The following is an 18,341-nucleotide window of genomic DNA, read 5'->3' on the forward strand; positions in this document are numbered from 1 at the left end:
TAAATCAGGCTTGATTCATACGTGGTTACATCGTCGTCTGAGCTTCAGTCTTGCTCATCAGCGGAGACACTGCCACAGGCTCCTCACAGAGACTGTAATCTTGGCCCGCTCACCTCCAGAGACTGCAATCAGTAACATGCTGTGGCATCATTAACAAGTGACTGTGTAAAGATTTGCTGTCAGTGTCGTTAGACTAGAACTTGTGATACAGTAGTTTAAGGAATCTCATATTACTTGGTTGTGTCACCGTGCAGTACAATAACCTGGAATTCAGTTAAATTATGGCTGCAGTTAATAATATCGCATATTATTTTAGTGGAAAAAGTCCAGAACTACTGGCTACTGCATATGATCAAATACTAATATGTGAGGGTTTTTTTGTAGAGCAGCAACAGTATTGATCTTTGGCAAAGAGCTGCTCTCATCAGTGCAGAAATTAGTTATCGTGCATTGCCTGAATCCATCATCTTTTTACCTTTTTTGTGTCAAATATGCAGTACTAGGTATTACCACTCTTAGTATGGATAGTATACGTTATGTAACAGAAATCAGTGATTGCCTCTTCTCCTGGATGACAAAAACAAATCAATCGTCAGCACTGATTGCCTTTGACCAATCACTGTAGCATGTGTTGTGCCGTGCATATCCATAAACAACAGTGGCTAAATCATTGTTTTATCATGAATCATTTATCAAAAGAGGCCTGTTTCCATTACATTTAATAACTAAACCTTACCTTTTGAGTTCCTATAACTAAAGCAACAATGGAAACATCATGAGTAGTCACATCTGCGACACCTTCTTTAACAAATCCAAATGCTTGAAATGTTTCTCAGGCTGTGTGCAGTTTTATTTACACAATGTGTGACTGGTAAAGTTTAAATCTTCTTTGGTGAGACTATCTCATGTTAAAGTAGCTACTTATTTGGGTTAGTTATTACTAAAGCATCCACATGCTAGCATGACCAAGAGTAGCATTTTCTGGCCATCACAAAGGCAGCCGTTGGATGCTGTGACGTCAATAGGACGGTTGTTTAATTTTTGAATTCTTGGTGACATAGTTAGGATTCCTTCCCTTCAAGTCCACCACGCATGAAACTTCCTGTGGTTAGTTTCATTGTTATGCACTTTAAAAGTATTTTATTGATTAGGGTGCTATCACATGGCAGTACATTATATTATTGGCTATAGATATACAGTAAAAAAAATAACTAGCATATTATTTATCAATCACCTCTGTCCTGAAGAATAAAAGGCCAGAGTGACAGTGATACAGGAAGATAATGCAGTAATGTATAGCCTGCTCATATAGTTTTACTGCGTATTACATATTTATGTATTCATGTAAATTTTACATCAGATATTTACAGTCAATCTTAACACTTAAAAGTTAAAACACGAGAACATGATTTAAGGTCAGTAAGAAAGAAAATACATGTCACAGTGTAATGTGTAAATCAAGACAAGAACAGGTGGAAAAATCAAAAGCTATCTGTGGAGGAACATCTGTTCCTCAATGCCCACGTGGTCTCTTAGTGAGGGATTTATTATGTGTCTTGCAGTCCCAGTTGAGCATCTCAGGCTGAGCAGGTTAAAACATGATGTTTGTAACAAGACCTTTGTTCATCCTGCCAGTCTCGTTTGATACTGCTTCCAGCTTTCTGTGGATTTGCTCAGCAGTGCATCTCTTTCTCTACACAAGACAGAGCCAGTAGCCCATGTCAAGCTGCAGTTTTACAAAATAACAACCCAAGTCTATGAGTAAACTTTAGACATGAACACTTTTCTCTCTAGGAGATCTAAATTGTCAGTTTGTGAGAACTGTGTTCAGCCACTAGATATCTACATTCAGAGGTCAAAGATAGATCAGAGGTCTGGGGTCAGGTCCAGTGGAGCCAGTGGTGTAGGAGTGGTGTCATTAGCCCAGTCCAGGGTAAAGTTGACCCTGCTCTGGGCAGAGGGCTCTGGTGCAGGAAAAATAATGTGGAAAGCGACACCTATGGCTAAAATCAGAACTGAAGCCAAGACGATGAGTCCCCGACGCAAGATCAGTTGAGTGACAGAAAGCAGCGCTTGAGGTTTGGTGTTTGGAGTATTTTTGCTCTGCTTAGCATCTTCCACTGTCCCTCCTGCATTTGTGTTGTTGCCCCCAGCCTCATGACCCACTTTCAGCTCCAGATCCTGCGTGTTGACTGGACTGTAGCCATCTGCTTTAGGGGCTTCTTCACCATCCAACTGGGCCTTCAGGGTGCAAATATGCTGCTGTTAATCAATACAAACAAAAAAGCAAGAACACCCTGCTTAACTACACACTGCACACTGTATACATATGCACTTACTGTATTAGGACAGTCAGAGATGGCAGGCGCCATCGCTTCACTCAGCACTGTACTAGCAGGGCGCTTTGATATCACCACCATTTTCTTTCCAGCTCGCTGCTGAGCCTGAAAACACATCAGTATGATGTTCATGAGACACATAAAAATGAATGTATTTCTATTAATGTAGAAAAAAACTGATTTCAGTCACTCACAAATTCCAAAAATGAAAGTATTACACCCAGCCTCCACTTTTCTTTTCAAAAGAATTCTGTTAAAATGTATTCATTTGTGGCAAAACAAAAATAGACTTTGTGATTGATTTGTTGTTGAAAAACTGAAACAAAACAACATTTTAAAAATGCTGCCAAAATTCAATTGGTATGAGGAAAATGCTGCAGGGATGCCAGAATTTACTGATGAGACTGCCTCCTAATGAAGCTCCATTATAACAAAGAATTTCCCCAATAGGAGGTTTATTTGATAATCCCAATTACATCCCTGCCCTCAATCCTTTTTGGAAAGGTTTGAATACCATGTGGTTCAAAGAAAGATAAGAGCATCTTACCTTGTGTGTGACTTTCTTCCAATTGAGTTTGAAGATTAGAATGAGGAAGAAACCCATCTCAAGGAAAACACATATGAAGAGACCCAGCCACAGGCCTAACAAGAGGGACACAAATGCACAAGCATGACAGAAAGATCTACAGTGTATTCACTACGTACATACACAGATAAACAAATTATATACTTAATATTTATGACAAAAAGACTAAGATACAGCCATGCTAACGGCTATGTGATGCTTAGGCACAGTGGTGCTTTGTGCTAAATAAAGCACTTACAATGTTCTCCCATGTTCACCATGTTAGTAGTTAGTTAGTTAGTTAGAATGCTGACGTGTTGTTAATTAGCATTAAACACAAAGTACAGCTGAGGCTGATGGGAGTGTCATTCGTTTTTTCTGGTTATTTGGACAAATTCAAATGTATTCAACAATTACTATAACTGAATTCATTAAATCCAATCCATTTACCCTAAAAAGAGTCAGGTCAAACTTATTTTACAAAGAGCTACACAATTACTTTGCTTGTCACAATGTCCTGCATGTGTCACCAAAGGAAATATAGATACAAGCGAGAAGATGCACACCTCACAAGGTCAGAGCTTTGATGCACATTGGATGAATGTGTGTGTGTGTGTGTATGTGTGTGTGTGTGTGTGTGTGTGTGTGTGTGTGTGTCAGCATGCATGCACATTTATCAATACATGCACACTTCTAATGGACAGTAAAGAACCACTCTGGCAGGGGGTAAATGGCAGGCTGCAGGGAGGGAAATTAAGGAAAGACTGGTGCAGCGGGATACAGTGGGTTAGTGGGTTTAACTAATGAACCTGGATTTAAAGGTCCCATATTTTGCTCATTTCAGCACTATATTTTTATTCTGGGATTCCACTAGAGTAGCTTTACATGATTCACAGTTCAAAGTTATCTTATAGTGGCCCTTTATGCAAGTCACTGTACTGATGTGCAAATGGTATTGCAAAAAAGTTGCTAAAAATACAGAATACAGATATCTTTTTGTTAAAGAGTAAGAAGGTGTCTGACACATTTCCAATGTTGTCTTCCTACAACAACTCACCTCTCGCAAGATTTCAGAGCGAGACTTCTGTTTCTGTTTAAAAAACTCTTTCACAAAAAGGTCTATCTCTGTAGGGATCCTTTCCATAATGATGACGTGATGAAGGTGAGATGAGAAATTACGCACTCTCGACTACACGCATTGACTTTAGGCTGCAGCGTGACCTGCAGGCAACCATCTTAGTTAGTTATTTCATAATGCTTCATTAAAATCCCTGTCATTTAAAAAGTGAAGAATTGTCTTCATTTCAGACAGCTGTGGTTTTGAACATTTTCAGGCCTAAAATTGGGATCCAGAGCCGAATTAGATCACTGGTCACTGATCAATAACAGGCTCTCCTTATTTATTTCATTTTCATTTATAGCTTGTTTGCAGAAAAATACAGAGATATATCAGGATGAAAGCATTACCTAATATTCTGAGCTGGGCAGCAAACATCAGAGCTATTCCCACTGGCAGGCCGATGCAGTAATAACACACCAGGTTGGACAAGGCAGCAATTTTCTGCATCCCAGATCCCACAAGAATCCCTGAGCAGACACACTGAAAACATACACAGAGATTGAAAAAAGAAACAACGAAAAAAAACGCATTGATTCAACAAAACAAGCAAACAGCTATGTGTAGGGCTCAATGTAAATCTGTTCTATAATAACATACCAGAACCGCATCAAAGAATTGTAGAAACGTGTAGATTGTGAGGTTCTCTGAGACAATCGCCACAATGTTTCTGCAGACAGTAAAAGAAGACCATCAAAACCAGAGCTGCCTTTACATGGTACAGGAATGGATGTGTGTTGGTCTGAAACTCACTCATCAGAGGTAAATAAGTAGCCAACGACGGACTTACAGCCAGCAATGACAAAACCCTGGAACACAGCAAGTATTCCTATAGCAAAGACATTCACGTAAGGTAAGGGATAATAACTGACAAGATTGTAATGCACACATCATATCAAACACATTTGAGATTAAATGTTTCACACAGGTATTTATCTATTTCTATCAAACTTCAAGCTCTTTCGCTAAACCTTGGTGTTTCTGTCCTTACTCAGAGTTTAAGACATTGACTACACCTACGTCAGAGGTGTCCAGTTATACTGTATTAGTAGCAATGAATACACCTGCCAAGCAATCAGAATGAAGAATTGGGCATGGTTTAGCTTATATTAAATATGTATGTTTGTGTTTACAAGTATATCCACATGTGTCGTCATACCTGATAGAACCAGGGCCACTTTGCAGGTGACTATAGCCCTGGTGGTGTTCCCGGCCCCCAGAGCATTCCCAACACGCACACAGGCAGCTGCCTGGACACCTAGAGGGAACTGCAAGGACCCCATATTACTTTTTGGTGTCAGTTATAAGCAGTTACACAGCTGACATAAAGGAATAGTTTGCCATTTTGGGAAATCCGCTTATTCGCTTTCCTTCTGAGAGTTTGATGAAAAGGTCGACTCCACAGTCATGTCTGTGTGTGTGAAATACAGCACTGGAGCAAGGAGGACGTTAGCTTAGCATAATCACTGAAAATAGGGGGAAACAGTTAGCCTCAAAAGTTCAAAAGTAAACCTGACAGCATCTCTAACACACACTAACTAGTTATCTCATTTGTTAAATCTGTACACAAACAGAAGTGAAAAAATGTCAATTTGTGATTTTAGCAAAGAGTTTCTCCAGCTATAGACAAGGTGATGAAAAGACAAGTCACTGCACCTGGCCGCAGCTCGTCTTTTTTTTCATTTTTCCATATCTGAATAAAACAAACGAGATACAGCGTGTTCATTTGTGAGCTCTAGAGGTGTTGGTAGTCATATTTTTTAACTTTTGACAGAGCCAGGCTCGCTGTTTCCCCCTGCTTCCAGTCTTAATTCTCAGCTAAGCTAAGCATCTCCTGGATCTAGGTCCTTTCTTAACATACAGATCTCCTCATCTAAAATGAATTATAGCATTTCCCAATATGCTGAATTATTGTTAAATAATAGTATGTACATAATATGTTCAAGTGAACACACTGAATGATCCATACCATGTATGTTATGGCTCCTGCTTCCAACAACACATGCTGGGCAGCAAGATCCACCTCGCCAAGTACACCTGATGTGATAAAGGTCAGATTCAGACATTTACAAAGACTTTCCCACTGTGCCTAAAAGCTACACCAAGAAACTTGACCAAGCACGATCAGTATATACAGCATGCTGCTTGTTTATCAATCTGACAGGTCAGGTCTGACAGGACAGCTATGTGTTGTGTTTTTACCTTGTGGACCTTGTTTTAAGTGGTTTGGTTTATTTGAAAATTAAAGACGTTTGTGTTTATCTCTTTAGCCGGTTTAAAACAACTAAATACACTTCGTTGATGTAGCAAACATTTGTCCATTGACTTGCGCTGGTAATATTGAACAAATGCTACTAGGAAATAAGTATGTTTTATATTCTAATTATTAATGGAATATGTTTCTAAATATTCCTAAACATCCATTTTAAAGTCACTATGTATAAACTTTTTATGTGATTGAAGCATCTTTACAATTACTCTGATGGTCTAAGTTTGTAGTCTACTTCTTTTGATACTTTACACTTTTTCAAACTCCACTCTAACAGGCTTTAAAGAAATTAGGAATAAAACCAAGTGTGTGTGTGTGTGGCGAACGACACTGACCAGCAAGGAAACCACCGATGTCCCAGATCCACCACTCAAAACAGACCATGAACATACTGGGAACTGCCAGCTTCATAAAGGAGCCCCACTCCTGCAGACAGTCAGTGGACCAGCCTGCAGAAGGTTTGACACACAAAGGTTGGGGTAGGTTAATACTCAATATGGCCTGTAGAGGGCAACCGTTTTCAGAAATCCTGATTTGGTCATTTGGTATAACCCACCTCCCCATGTCTGTTGATGGAGCTTCTTCCATCTGATGTAGCCAAACAACAGCAGGCAGATGGCGATCTGAGAGAGGCTGTTAGCGATTGCTGATCCACTGCAAACACACATTAAAGAACATCTCTTTTATATTGGAGGAATGTCTAGTGTCGTTCTACATTAACTGTGACTCCGTCCCTCTCTCAAGGCAAAGACAGGGAAGAACTGCACACTGAGGGGTCAAAGGAGGTCAGCATCGAGACAGTTAAAGTTACGTTGTGGTTTGAGCACATTTGATGTCTAAGGGTCTGAGAATAAGCCTTGAAGATTTGTCCATGCTTGACATGGCCCAACCACAGAGACGTGATTGGTTAAGTCGACTGCCTGTTGAATCAAATGTTCGTCCAGCTGGACCAGGATCAACTCCTGTCAGAGCTCTCTTTTCCTTCTCTGCCCTACACTGCCTCCCTTCTCTAAATAAAGTACAAAAATAATAAACATCAGTGTACTGCTGACTCTGTTTTAACAAAAAATAAATCATTCTTCTCAGATAGATTAAAATGCATAATGAGTTTTCTGACCTCCTGCCTTTTCTTTCCAAACTCCTGGCTATGCATCAGCCCCCAGCCCTCTCCTATTCGGACAGCAGTGAAGTGATCGGGAGAGAGAGAGAGAGAGTTTCTCTGCTTTAATGCTATAGAGGCTTAACTAGTATACAGTGCATCCGGAAAGTATTCACGGCGCTTCACTTTTTCCACATTTTGTTATGTTACACCCTTATTCCAAAATGGATTAAATTAATTTTTTTCCTCAAAATTCTACACACAACACCCCATAATGACAATGTGAAAAAAGTTTTTTTGAAATTTTTGCAAATTTATTAAAAATAAAAAACTAAGAAATCACATGTACATAAGTATTCACAGCCTTTGCCATGAAGCTCAAAATTGAGCTCAGGTGCATCCTGTTTCCACTGATCATCCTTGAGATGTTTCTGCAGCTTAATTGGAGTCCACCTGTGGTAAATTCAGTTGATTGGACATGATTTGGAAAGGCACACACCTGTCTATATAAGGTCCCACAGTTGACAGTGCATGTCAGAGCACAAACCAAGCATGAAGTCAAAGGAATTGTCTGTAGACCTCCGAGACAGGATTGTCTCGAGGCACAAATCTGGGGAAGGTTACAGAAAAATTTCTGCTGCTTTGAAGGTCCCAATGAGCACAGTGGCCTCCATCATCCGTAAGTGGAAGAAGTTCGGAACCACCAGGACTCTTCCTAGAGCTGGCCGGCCATCTAAACTGAGTAATCGGGGGAGAAGGGCCTTAGTCAGGGAGGTGACCAAGAACCCGATGGTCACTCTGTCAGAGCTCCAGAGTTCCTCTGTGGAGAGAGGAGAACCTTCCAGAAGGACAACCATCTCTGCAGCAATCCACCAATCAGGCCTGTATGGTAGAGTGGCCAGACGGAAGCCACTCCTTAGTAAAAGGCACATAGCAGCCCGCCTGGAGTTTGCCAAAAGGCACCTGAAGGACTCTCAGACCATGAGAAACAAAATTCTCTGGTCTGATGAGACAAAGATTGAACTCTTTGGTGTGAATGCCAGGCGTCACGTTTGGAGGAAACCAGGCACCGCTCATCACCAGGCCAATACCATCCCTACAGTGAAGCATGGTGGTGGCAGCATCATGCTGTGGGGATGTTTTTCAGCGGCAGGAACTGGGAGACTAGTCAGGATAGAGGGAAAGATGAATGCAGCAAAGTACAGAGACATCCTGGATGAAAACCTGCTCCAGAGCGCTCTTGACCTCAGACTGGGGCGACGGTTTATCTTTCAGCAGGACAACGACCCTAAGCACACAGCCAAGATATCAAAGGAGTGGCTTCAGGACAACTCTGTGAATGTCCTTGAGTGGCCCAGCCAGAGCCCAGACTTGAATCCGATTGAACATCTCTGGAGAGATCTGAAAATGGCTGTGCACCGACGCTTCCCATCCAACCTGATGGAGCTTGAGAGGTGCTGCAAAGAGGAATGGGTGAAACTGCCCAAAGATAGGTGTGCCAAGCTTGTGGCATCATATTCAAAAAGACTTGAGGCTGTAATTGCTGCCAAAGGTGCATCAACAAAGTATTGAGCAAAGGCTGTGAATACTTATGTACATGTGATTTCTCAGGTTTTTTATTTTTAATAAATTTGCAAAAATCTCAAATAAACTTTTTTCACGTTGTCATTATGGGGTGTTGTGTGTAGAATTTTGAGGAAAAAAATGAATTTAATCCATTTTGGTATAAGGCTGCAACATAACAAAATGTGGAAAAAGTGAAGCGCTGTGAATACTTTCCGGATGCACTGTATACTAGGCTGATACCATATCAAGCAACACAAAGTCCATCAAAAAATGAAAAGATAAGGAGAAGCAGCATGACGCACTTACATGACACCCAACTGGAGGCTGAAGATTAAGATGTAGTTCGTCGCCAAGTTGAAAACGTTTGCTGCTGCTGCTGTGTACATCTGAGGCAGAATGATCCCCTGACAGAGAAAAAAGACATCAATCAGCTCAGCTGTAGAGCTAATATTCCAAATGCATGAATATTATTTATGCAGGTTCTAGACAAACAAGACAAATTCAGGAAAAAGACAGCGCTCCAGTGGCATCAAGGCTAAGAGGATACAGTCGTGCTAGCAGTTTGGTGAGGCTGTACTTAGGAACAGCGGTGCATTGCATGTTAGAATATTAACATCTGCTAATTAGCACTGAAGAGAGTAGAGCTGAGGCTCATGGGGATGTCATTAGTTTTGGTTTTTAGTGATGAAGCAAAGTACTGATACATTTAAATTGTGACCCATGATACTATCTCTGATGTAAATATAATCCATCAAAATGATGAAGACACGGGGTGATTCTTTCTCTTTTTTTACCACTGGAGTGCCACCATTTCCTGGATTTGTTTTGTGGAAACAAACTAATTGCAGTCCATTCTTTGAGGTAGGGTACCCACTGAAATTGAGTGCAGGAGAAGCGCACCTGTTTCCTCTTACAAACTTACTTGGTTTTGTAGGTATGCAACTTGCAGCTGATGCAGGAACATGGCCTGTAGCAAGGAGAGGCAGAGTAGATTTTTTAAGCAATAAAACTGGTAGACCTCTCAGATACCAGCCAGGATTCTCAAACACATCTGATCATTGATGTGTGGACAAAAATTATGTAATTTAGCTATCAACACAAAAAAACAACAATGAAGTTTCATCACTTGTCTGCTATTATTTTGTATTTCTGCAGTTATTTTGTTGTTGTTTTATTTCCTGTCAGCTACCTCATATCCTTCAGGCAACCAAAAAAACCTCAAAAAAAATTATTGTCGAATTTGGGTCACTGTAAAGACTAAGGTAATCTTAATCAGATTAGAGTGATTAGTGATCAGGTTATGCAGTAGTGTGCAAATAAACATTCTGCAGGGCTTGAAGACGAGGCCAGAGAGTCCTGTCTTTTGGTATTTAATTGACCAACACTGGAGCACACATCCAATCTTTTAATGAGCTAAAAGACTCAGTTGAATCAGTTGGTCATCAGAGTTGCAATCGTTGCTTTCAGACGACCACCACAAACTTCTTTCATTGCCTCATCCTCCGCTATGCTCCCTATTTTAGGGAACTAGTTGCACCTAAACTTGATTTGCATTTCTTAGTTTTTAATACAGAATCCTATGCTAATTCTGTAGCTCAAGTAACTGCATAATACAACATGTATTGAATTAGGCAGTAACAAATGGAGTCCCCCAGGAGACCACACTATATTTTCTCAGACTCTCAGGAGTGTTTCAGTTCAGTGTACTCACTGGAACAGCTGGCAGAAACGCCATCACGTAGAGGTGGGCAATTCTGAAGGGGAGGCAAACACAGTCATATTAATTTGGTAGAGCAAACACAAAGACAATAATTCACTTCCTGCTCAGATAGGCCCCTCTTTTTGCAAGTCTATATATGCAGTATCATCTGTGTGTCTGTTCACATTAAATGTCTGCTTTCTTGCTTTAGTTCCTGGAATCTAAATGACAGGAATCTAAGTATAATATTCTACATATGGGTGGAATCACGTATGCGGGCGTCTAAAGTTACATAACATTCATATAGGGAAACTACACTTAACATATTATGTAGGTTTATATAAATACCTACCTAAATGTACACTCAAAGCTGAAACACACAAAATACCTCTATACACATTAACCTGGAATAATACAACGCATAGATAATATAGATGTCAGTAATACTGCTGATAAGAATAAACCATGACACTAAAGCTAAAGATATGGGTCTTGTTTGTTTGCTTAAAAAACCTGACCAACAGTTTGTCTTCAACAGAGCATTAGCATTTTTTACACACACACACACACACACACACACACACACACACACACACACATATAAGGTGTTTATCAGTTTCATGAACTGTGAATTTACCTTGCCACCTCATTCTCTTGGTGTAGGATGAGCAGTATGTTGTGACAGTTGATGAGAAGACCCCAACAGGGCAGACAAAAGAGCAGCAGCATCAATGAACTCCTTTGGAGAATCACTCCCACACGTTTCATGTTCTTACTGCCGAATGTCTGCAAGACACAAATGTGAACTGAATCTGATTAAATAAGTAAAACATAGGTTTAAACCTTTCTGTAGAACATACAATAAGAATGAGTCTCAGACAATGTGGTTTGCTCACCTGAGACATGAGTGTGTCACAAGCCACAGCAAGGCCAAAGCCCGTTGCAGTTGTGGTCACGTTGATGGTCTGAGAGGTGAAGAATCAAATACAAGAAAATCAGAGAACAGAAATTGCATGTTGCACTTACTGTTCTAAAGTCTTTTACTCATTGTCCCTTTTTTATGTCCATATCTCTGAGTAATTTGTGCATTAATGTAATCTCCTACACCTCAGCTGTTTAACTAATGTGCATGTGGTTGCATAGTTCCTGCAAACTACTTGGTAGAAAAGAACAGATTCCAAGAAAAGCAGTCCAGCAGGCACTGTGTGTTCACACATTTGAATACTGTAGGCCAGATGCAGCAAGGGTGGAAAAGCCCATGGTTGAGCAACAGGTAGTCTTTATGAAGAGTAGCAACTCCATTAAAAATGTGTAGGGAGAAAATGTTCCAGAAGGAGAAAGCAGCAAAGCCTGCCGTGTCTCAAGCAAAGTGGGGTTACTGGAAGAATTAGAGTCCATGATATTGTGCGCACACAGGTTTACTTTTTGGCTGTCACTATATTTGGTATTTTGAAACTTGACTGCAGTGAATGATCTGAGGTGGACATGGACGCCATGCACCAGGACATTAAGGAAGAAGCTATTTCTGTGGTCTTTCCAAAATAAAGATAGATGCCTGTGCTCTGAGTATTCTCTTGTACCCTAGAAAACTGTAGGTATGATGCTGGATCTCAGCCCACACAATGCATGCACAACAGCTGAAGAGGTTACAGCAAGTGGCGCAGCCAGGTGACTGGTTTACCATGACAGATTTCAAGGATTGTTTAAAGAAAATTGCTTATTGTCTGTGTGCTCTCAAGGTGCAGAACACCTTGCACTTTGGTTGCTGCTCTGTCTGTTGGTCAGGTTTAATTTGCTGGATGAGTCCAGATCTTTTTCCAGGTCTACTCAGTCAGAACTAGAGGGTAGACCTGTGTTGTCAAAAGAACTATCAAGTTCTTGATATTAACATTAAATACAATTTTTGAAAGGGTCGATACACCCAGTCCCACTGACAATCAACACCTCAGACTGCAGATTGCTTTCTGCTCATTGATTTTGGTTTGCCGGTCTGTATAGTTCAGTGCCAACTGTTCCCACGATCGCCCCCTTGTGATCTGTGAGTACCCATTCACACAATGCTCTAACAAGCCAACTTTATGCTATTTTCCCTGCACCAAATGGCAGACAGGCAAAGCAAACAAGCGTTTGGGGAAAGACAGATATTTTTGCAGACCAAGATGGCTGATCAAACCTGGGCTTATGTTGTCTATGTGCATCAGTCATGTGTGACTAAATCACATCCTTGTTATGTCTTTTTGAGCTACATGTTTCTGCTGCTGGTCTCAGGTCTTGCAAAAGAGACCTCAACCTCAATGAAGTTATGTGAACAAGTGTGTGAATATTAGAGATATTCAAATACAGTAGTGGTGTTGTATTCACTGATGAGTGTTTTTGCCAGTGGGAGAAACAATCGACCAATCAGAGCTTGGTAGTAAGTTCACTGCTCCTAGCAACCACTACCTCAGTTTGCAAAAATTACATCTCTTGCAACTGATTGGTTAGGGCAACCAAATGAGGGAATACGTTTTGGAAGACTGGTGGTCATCCCTCTACTAGGTTTTTCCTGTAAATTATCAGCCACCTGTCAATATATTTACATTGCCTCTGAGAAACAATACTTTCTCATTGCTTCACTTCTCTTTGGAGTTCGTCAGTCTTTCCAGACTTATGTCTAAATTATTTCTGTTTGTGCAGATGTACAACAGCTCTTTACCATTTTAGCAGTGTTGTCCATGTCTGCATCCCAATAAAAAGAGTAGTGGTAGTAGTTTTACTACTTTAATTGCAGCAAGTAAAATCAATCAGACTGCAAATGAGTAAAGATAGTACCGCTGAGGCCAATGCGTATCCAGCCAGTTCTGCATTGCCAATGTGACCACAGAATATGGTGATAACAAACGGCAGGAGGAAGTTCAGAATCCGAGACAGCAGCTGTAGAAACAAACACAACGATTTGACTAATTTCCAAACAGCCCATCACTGAAATGGTGCAGCAAATCATTGCTATTAACACACAGCGTATTTGTACTCAGAAAAGTAGTTTTAAGTTAGAGAGCAGTGTTGTGAAATCACCAAGCACAAACAGGTTTGCACCAACATACAGTAGAGGCACCATTTTATTTCACCTTTTGCACACTGTATATATATTTCAGTACTGGTAACTGATTGTACTCTGTGACCATGCACATTCAACAGTAACTCTGTAACAAAGGAATACAGTAACCCAATTTATTATAGTCGTGGCCCTTTATGAATAACATACCAATCCCCCCCACAAACACTTCAACTTTCCCCTACTCACCAGTGGGCCCGTGAGTCGTAAGACTTGGTAAAGTTCTTCTCTGTAGGCCAGTGGTAGCCATGCACACCGAAACAGTTTGGAGCTGACCGCTGCCGTCGCCTCGTCTCCCTCAACCCCCGCAGTCTTGGCAACAGACACCCCAGCAACGGGCCCTGCACCCGGCGACGGGCGTGCAGGTTCCGGGAAACCCAGCTTCTCCATTCAAACACAGAAAAAGAAGTGAGGAGGGAGAAAAGCCAATGGACAAGGGAGGGAGGAAGGGAGGGAGGAAGGGAGGGAGTGGGGAAAGAGAGAGCAAGGGTAAGAGAGGCAGTCGGTCTATCTGGGTATAGAAATACAACACATGCACTTCTTCAAAGTTATTGATTAAGTAATGTGCTTTTGAGGAGGTGGGGGGCATGAGAGAAGGAATGAAGGAGAGAGGAAAAGAAAAGAAAGGGAGTGACAGATACACTTGTGGATACAAGGGTCAAAGAAGAGCTGATGAATGTTTCTTGGTAGGGAGGAAATATAGTGTGTCTGGGAGTTTGTACTTCATATACAGTGAATGAGTGAGTGCCTCATTAACATATTGTGAAGTGTGAGTGTGACTGCCTGTGGTCTCAGGGCTCAGTAGTAATCTGATGAGGAATGCCTGTTTGCACGGTGTCCACAATGAGCTCTGATGGCATAAACTCTGCAGGCCTTGATTAATTACTTACAGGGCAGCCATGCTGTTTGTGTTTGTGTGTGTGCACAATCTATTAGCCACTGATGTTATCTGCCTCAGAGTGTACTTCGACCACTGACTTTATCCCAGAGGTCGCCCTCCTCATGTACTTGTCACATAAACAAACTTAGTCACACATGCGCACTAGCCTACACTCATCCATTTTCTCCTGACAGAGTTCTGTAACAAACATTTATTCACCAGCATCTACAGGTTCAACATATATATGTTAATAGATGACAGAGTAACTATATTGATTTAATCATTGATACTTATCTCCAGCTTCTCAGAAAAGACAGCTTTAGGAAGCACACAGTTGATATGTATCATTTGTAGTAACAGCGTGGCCAAACTGAAGCAACCAGTTTCTGTGGCAAAGTCTGTGTCATCAAACAGATGTCGAGCTTTAGTGTGACAGAGGTCACAAGCAGAGCTATCAGCTTACACATTACAACTGAAGAGGCTACAAGTGTTTGTATTGTGTGTATGTGTGTGTGTGTGTGTGTGTGTGTGTGTGTGTGGTGACACAGAAGAGATCAATGCATGTGTCTATCTAGTATATAGGTTACTAGCTAGTCAATTGTGCAAGATCATGTGAAGAGCACATTCTTCTCCCACGTATGTTGCAATTGCTGCTAACCTTTGATCTTTGATCTGGCTCTACAGATTTTTTTAATGAGCAGATATGAGAAGCTGTCAGAGAATATTATGTACTGATTATAAAAAGTCAGAGGTTTATAATGCATTAAAATTCACTTTATCAAATGCAAATACAAAAGAAGAAAATACGAAAAAAGTTGGAAGTTTGAGGGAGGCGTGACTAATACATCTGGCACTTTCTATGCTCAGTCAAAATCACATAAGGGATTTCCTTTTTTGAGAGCAAGTAGAAGCAGTCTGACTGAAAAAAAGGGTTAGCAGATACAGGCCTACCATTTTAAGAAGCTTAAAATGTGTGCGTGTGTGTTCTGGGTTGAGACAGGACAGAGGGAAAGATAGAAGCAGTAACACCAACAATGATAACAAGGTGTGATATGTCTACTGCCTTCTCATCAGTCTCACCTTTATTGTAATGTAGAGTTGACAAAACACATCCAGTGTTCATAGTGTATTAAAATCCATTTTATCAACTGCAAATGCAACAGTGAAGAGGAAGAAAGACATGAAGTTTCTTCAATCAAAAATAAACATATTGACTGCTGATATTATCATAAGCACATAATTGTCTGATATTAAGGTTAGTTATGCTAATGAGACATTTATTCATGAAATAATCTCTTTAAGGATTCAATATTCATGTTATTGTAATATAGCTATAACATTTTTTCTTGAAGAAAAAAAAAACATCATACAACTTATGAAATAAAAATGAGTTACAGCTGTTAAAATATGAGTGCACCAACAACACATACAGCAGATAACAAAGGGGGTCTTGTTATGTCTTTTTGCCCCACGTTTCTGCTGCTGGTCTCAGAAGAGACCTCAATCTCAATGAAATTACCAGCCTGAATAAAAACAAAAAAAGTGTGTAAAATCCTAATTTGTAGGTCTCATTAACTACCTGTAGCTGAAGAAACCTTTGTCGGTCGGTTAATGCCTCACTCTAGTGGGTAAGAGAGGGACGGCTGTTGGAAACATGCACACACACACACACACACACACACACACACACACACACAGTATGTTTGTCCGTGTCCTAAAGAGCATAGTGTCCAGACCCCTTTGCTCCCCCTTATATGTATGTACAGTGTTCTGCTTGCTTTCTTTTTAAATCTGATTGTATTGGATTCAGTGTTGCACTACACCTACACTGCCTTACAAAGGCAGAGAGCCGTAACTACAGACATTGTGAATTTGAGAAAAAAAAGGATTTGAGGTTAATTAAACTGTTTCACAAATATATAAGTTGTAAAACATTTAGACACTGCAGTCTCTAATGGGCACAGGGAAAACACAGTATCTACAAACAAAATGTGTTCTTGTTTCTTCTTCAGCTTTCTTGTCCATTTGAACTCACAAGCTAGTTTAATAAATTAATCTAATTATATACATTTAAGTATGTGATTTAAAGGTAACGTTAGCTTAACCACGTGAAATTATGTGTATTCCACTGGACAAGTTTATCGGGGGGGGGGGGAATTCCTCCATTATGATTTAAGATTTAGCTAGGCCTCAGTTATTTGATATAACAAACTCAATTACTAAGATGCTATAACAGTAAATAGATTTTTCAATCCCAGGAAACAGGAAAAAGTGGGTTTTGCCTCCTGACTCCTGGTTGCTATCGCTGGCTAAATACAAGTAAAAAGTCCTGGTCCTGGTCATATGCCCTGAAAACACCACAGATATCAGATTAAAAAGATACTTGCCGTTAACTAGCTTACTGTGTTTTGCAGGAGCTGTTTCCATGATAAAAGAGATCTGATGCTAACTTATCAGCACAATGATGCAGGTTATTAAGTTATTAATATAATTTGCATTTTTTCACTGGCAGTCACTAAACCAGCTGATGTTTGCTTTGTTGGTCTGGAAGCTCCTTAATAAATATGAATTGAAAACATTCACCCTAGTATGTATATATATAATATACATTTCATTAATGATATAATTTTACACAATTATGGAGTCTTCATACAGATAACATGTAGAGCGAGGGGACGTTGGAAGAGAAAAAAAAATAGATACACATGTCTAGTTGCTTTTGAATGGGAAGAGGTCCTAATACACTTTATGCAGTGCATCAGTTCCTGTTTACAATAAACAAAGGTTTTGTTTTTGTGAATTATTGTGTGAAATTCTGTATGACAATTGTTGATAGTCATGGTGACTGATCACAATGTGTTGGTATTTGACTAGGGGTGTTGCTGCTGTTCAGCTGGTATTGTGTTGAAGACTGTCTTCCTATCGATATGTGCTTCCCCTTCCACCTAATCCTATGCCGATGGGCAGTGGTATCAGCCAGTGAAACAGAGCTATTATTAACATTATCAATATAGCACCTTTGAAGAGCAAACTCTGATCAAAGAGGCCTGCTGGTAATATCAGGCTGTGGCAGGTTTCTATTGTAGGCAGGTGCCTGACCATGCAGAGCTCTATAAGTGATGACAAGAACCTTGAATTGGATTCTGATATAAATCGGTATATGCTGGTGAGAAGTGCTATATGATTGACATATCGTTTATAAGTGCAATACACTGGTAGAACAGCAGCATACTAAAAGCCAGCAGAGACGTACCACTCAGAATCACACCATCAGCCACTTTTCAATCTCAGTGCTGCTGATGTAGAGCGTGTAGCACCTAAAGAGCCGGATACTTCCCTCAGGAGTCGGTAGAGACCAAAAACAGAGAAAACTTTAAAAATATTGGACTTACATCCGCCATGTGGCCAGAAACATGACTCCAAATGAATGATAATGTTGCTCCGTAACTGATGGGTGAATAAGCAACTGTTTGCTATTAAGTTCACCGTATCAACTTGTCAATATTGTGTTTAAAGTAGCGTAAAATGAAAGTATTTTGAGGGGTCCTGATTTTGAGTCAATATATTTAGTTACTTTCCTCCACTGGTAACATGTAACACATTCTGTGCAGTAAAGAATTTGTCAGAGGAGAGACGGACATGCTCACTGGTGTTGTAAAGGTATTTGGCAGCTTTGTTATCAGCTTATGACAAAGATGCAGTTTATTACTTTT

General features: G+C 40.3%; 2 protein-coding genes across 2 annotated transcripts in view; one reads left to right on the plus strand and one right to left on the minus strand.

The window, feature by feature from the left end:
• tmigd1 (transmembrane and immunoglobulin domain containing 1) overlaps positions 1-18,341 on the plus strand; it is an 83,395-nt gene that overhangs the window by 53,046 nt on the left and 12,008 nt on the right. The window lies entirely within an intron of this gene.
• slc47a1 (solute carrier family 47 member 1) lies at positions 1,867-14,138 on the minus strand. Its single transcript, XM_070917163.1, has 17 exons — positions 13,938-14,138; positions 13,466-13,567; positions 11,551-11,619; positions 11,292-11,440; positions 10,667-10,709; positions 9,878-9,922; positions 9,262-9,359; positions 6,847-6,944; positions 6,626-6,739; positions 5,991-6,058; positions 5,181-5,289; positions 4,775-4,850; positions 4,622-4,691; positions 4,372-4,504; positions 2,887-2,981; positions 2,340-2,444; positions 1,867-2,241 (listed from the first exon to the last, which is right to left on the minus strand). The coding sequence occupies exons 1-17, from the start codon at positions 14,136-14,138 to the stop codon at positions 1,867-1,869; spliced, it is 1,950 nt and encodes a 649-aa protein (XP_070773264.1).

The sequence above is a fragment of the Enoplosus armatus genome, chromosome 13 (assembly GCF_043641665.1).
Source record: "Enoplosus armatus isolate fEnoArm2 chromosome 13, fEnoArm2.hap1, whole genome shotgun sequence".
NCBI lineage: Eukaryota > Metazoa > Chordata > Actinopteri > Centrarchiformes > Enoplosidae > Enoplosus > Enoplosus armatus.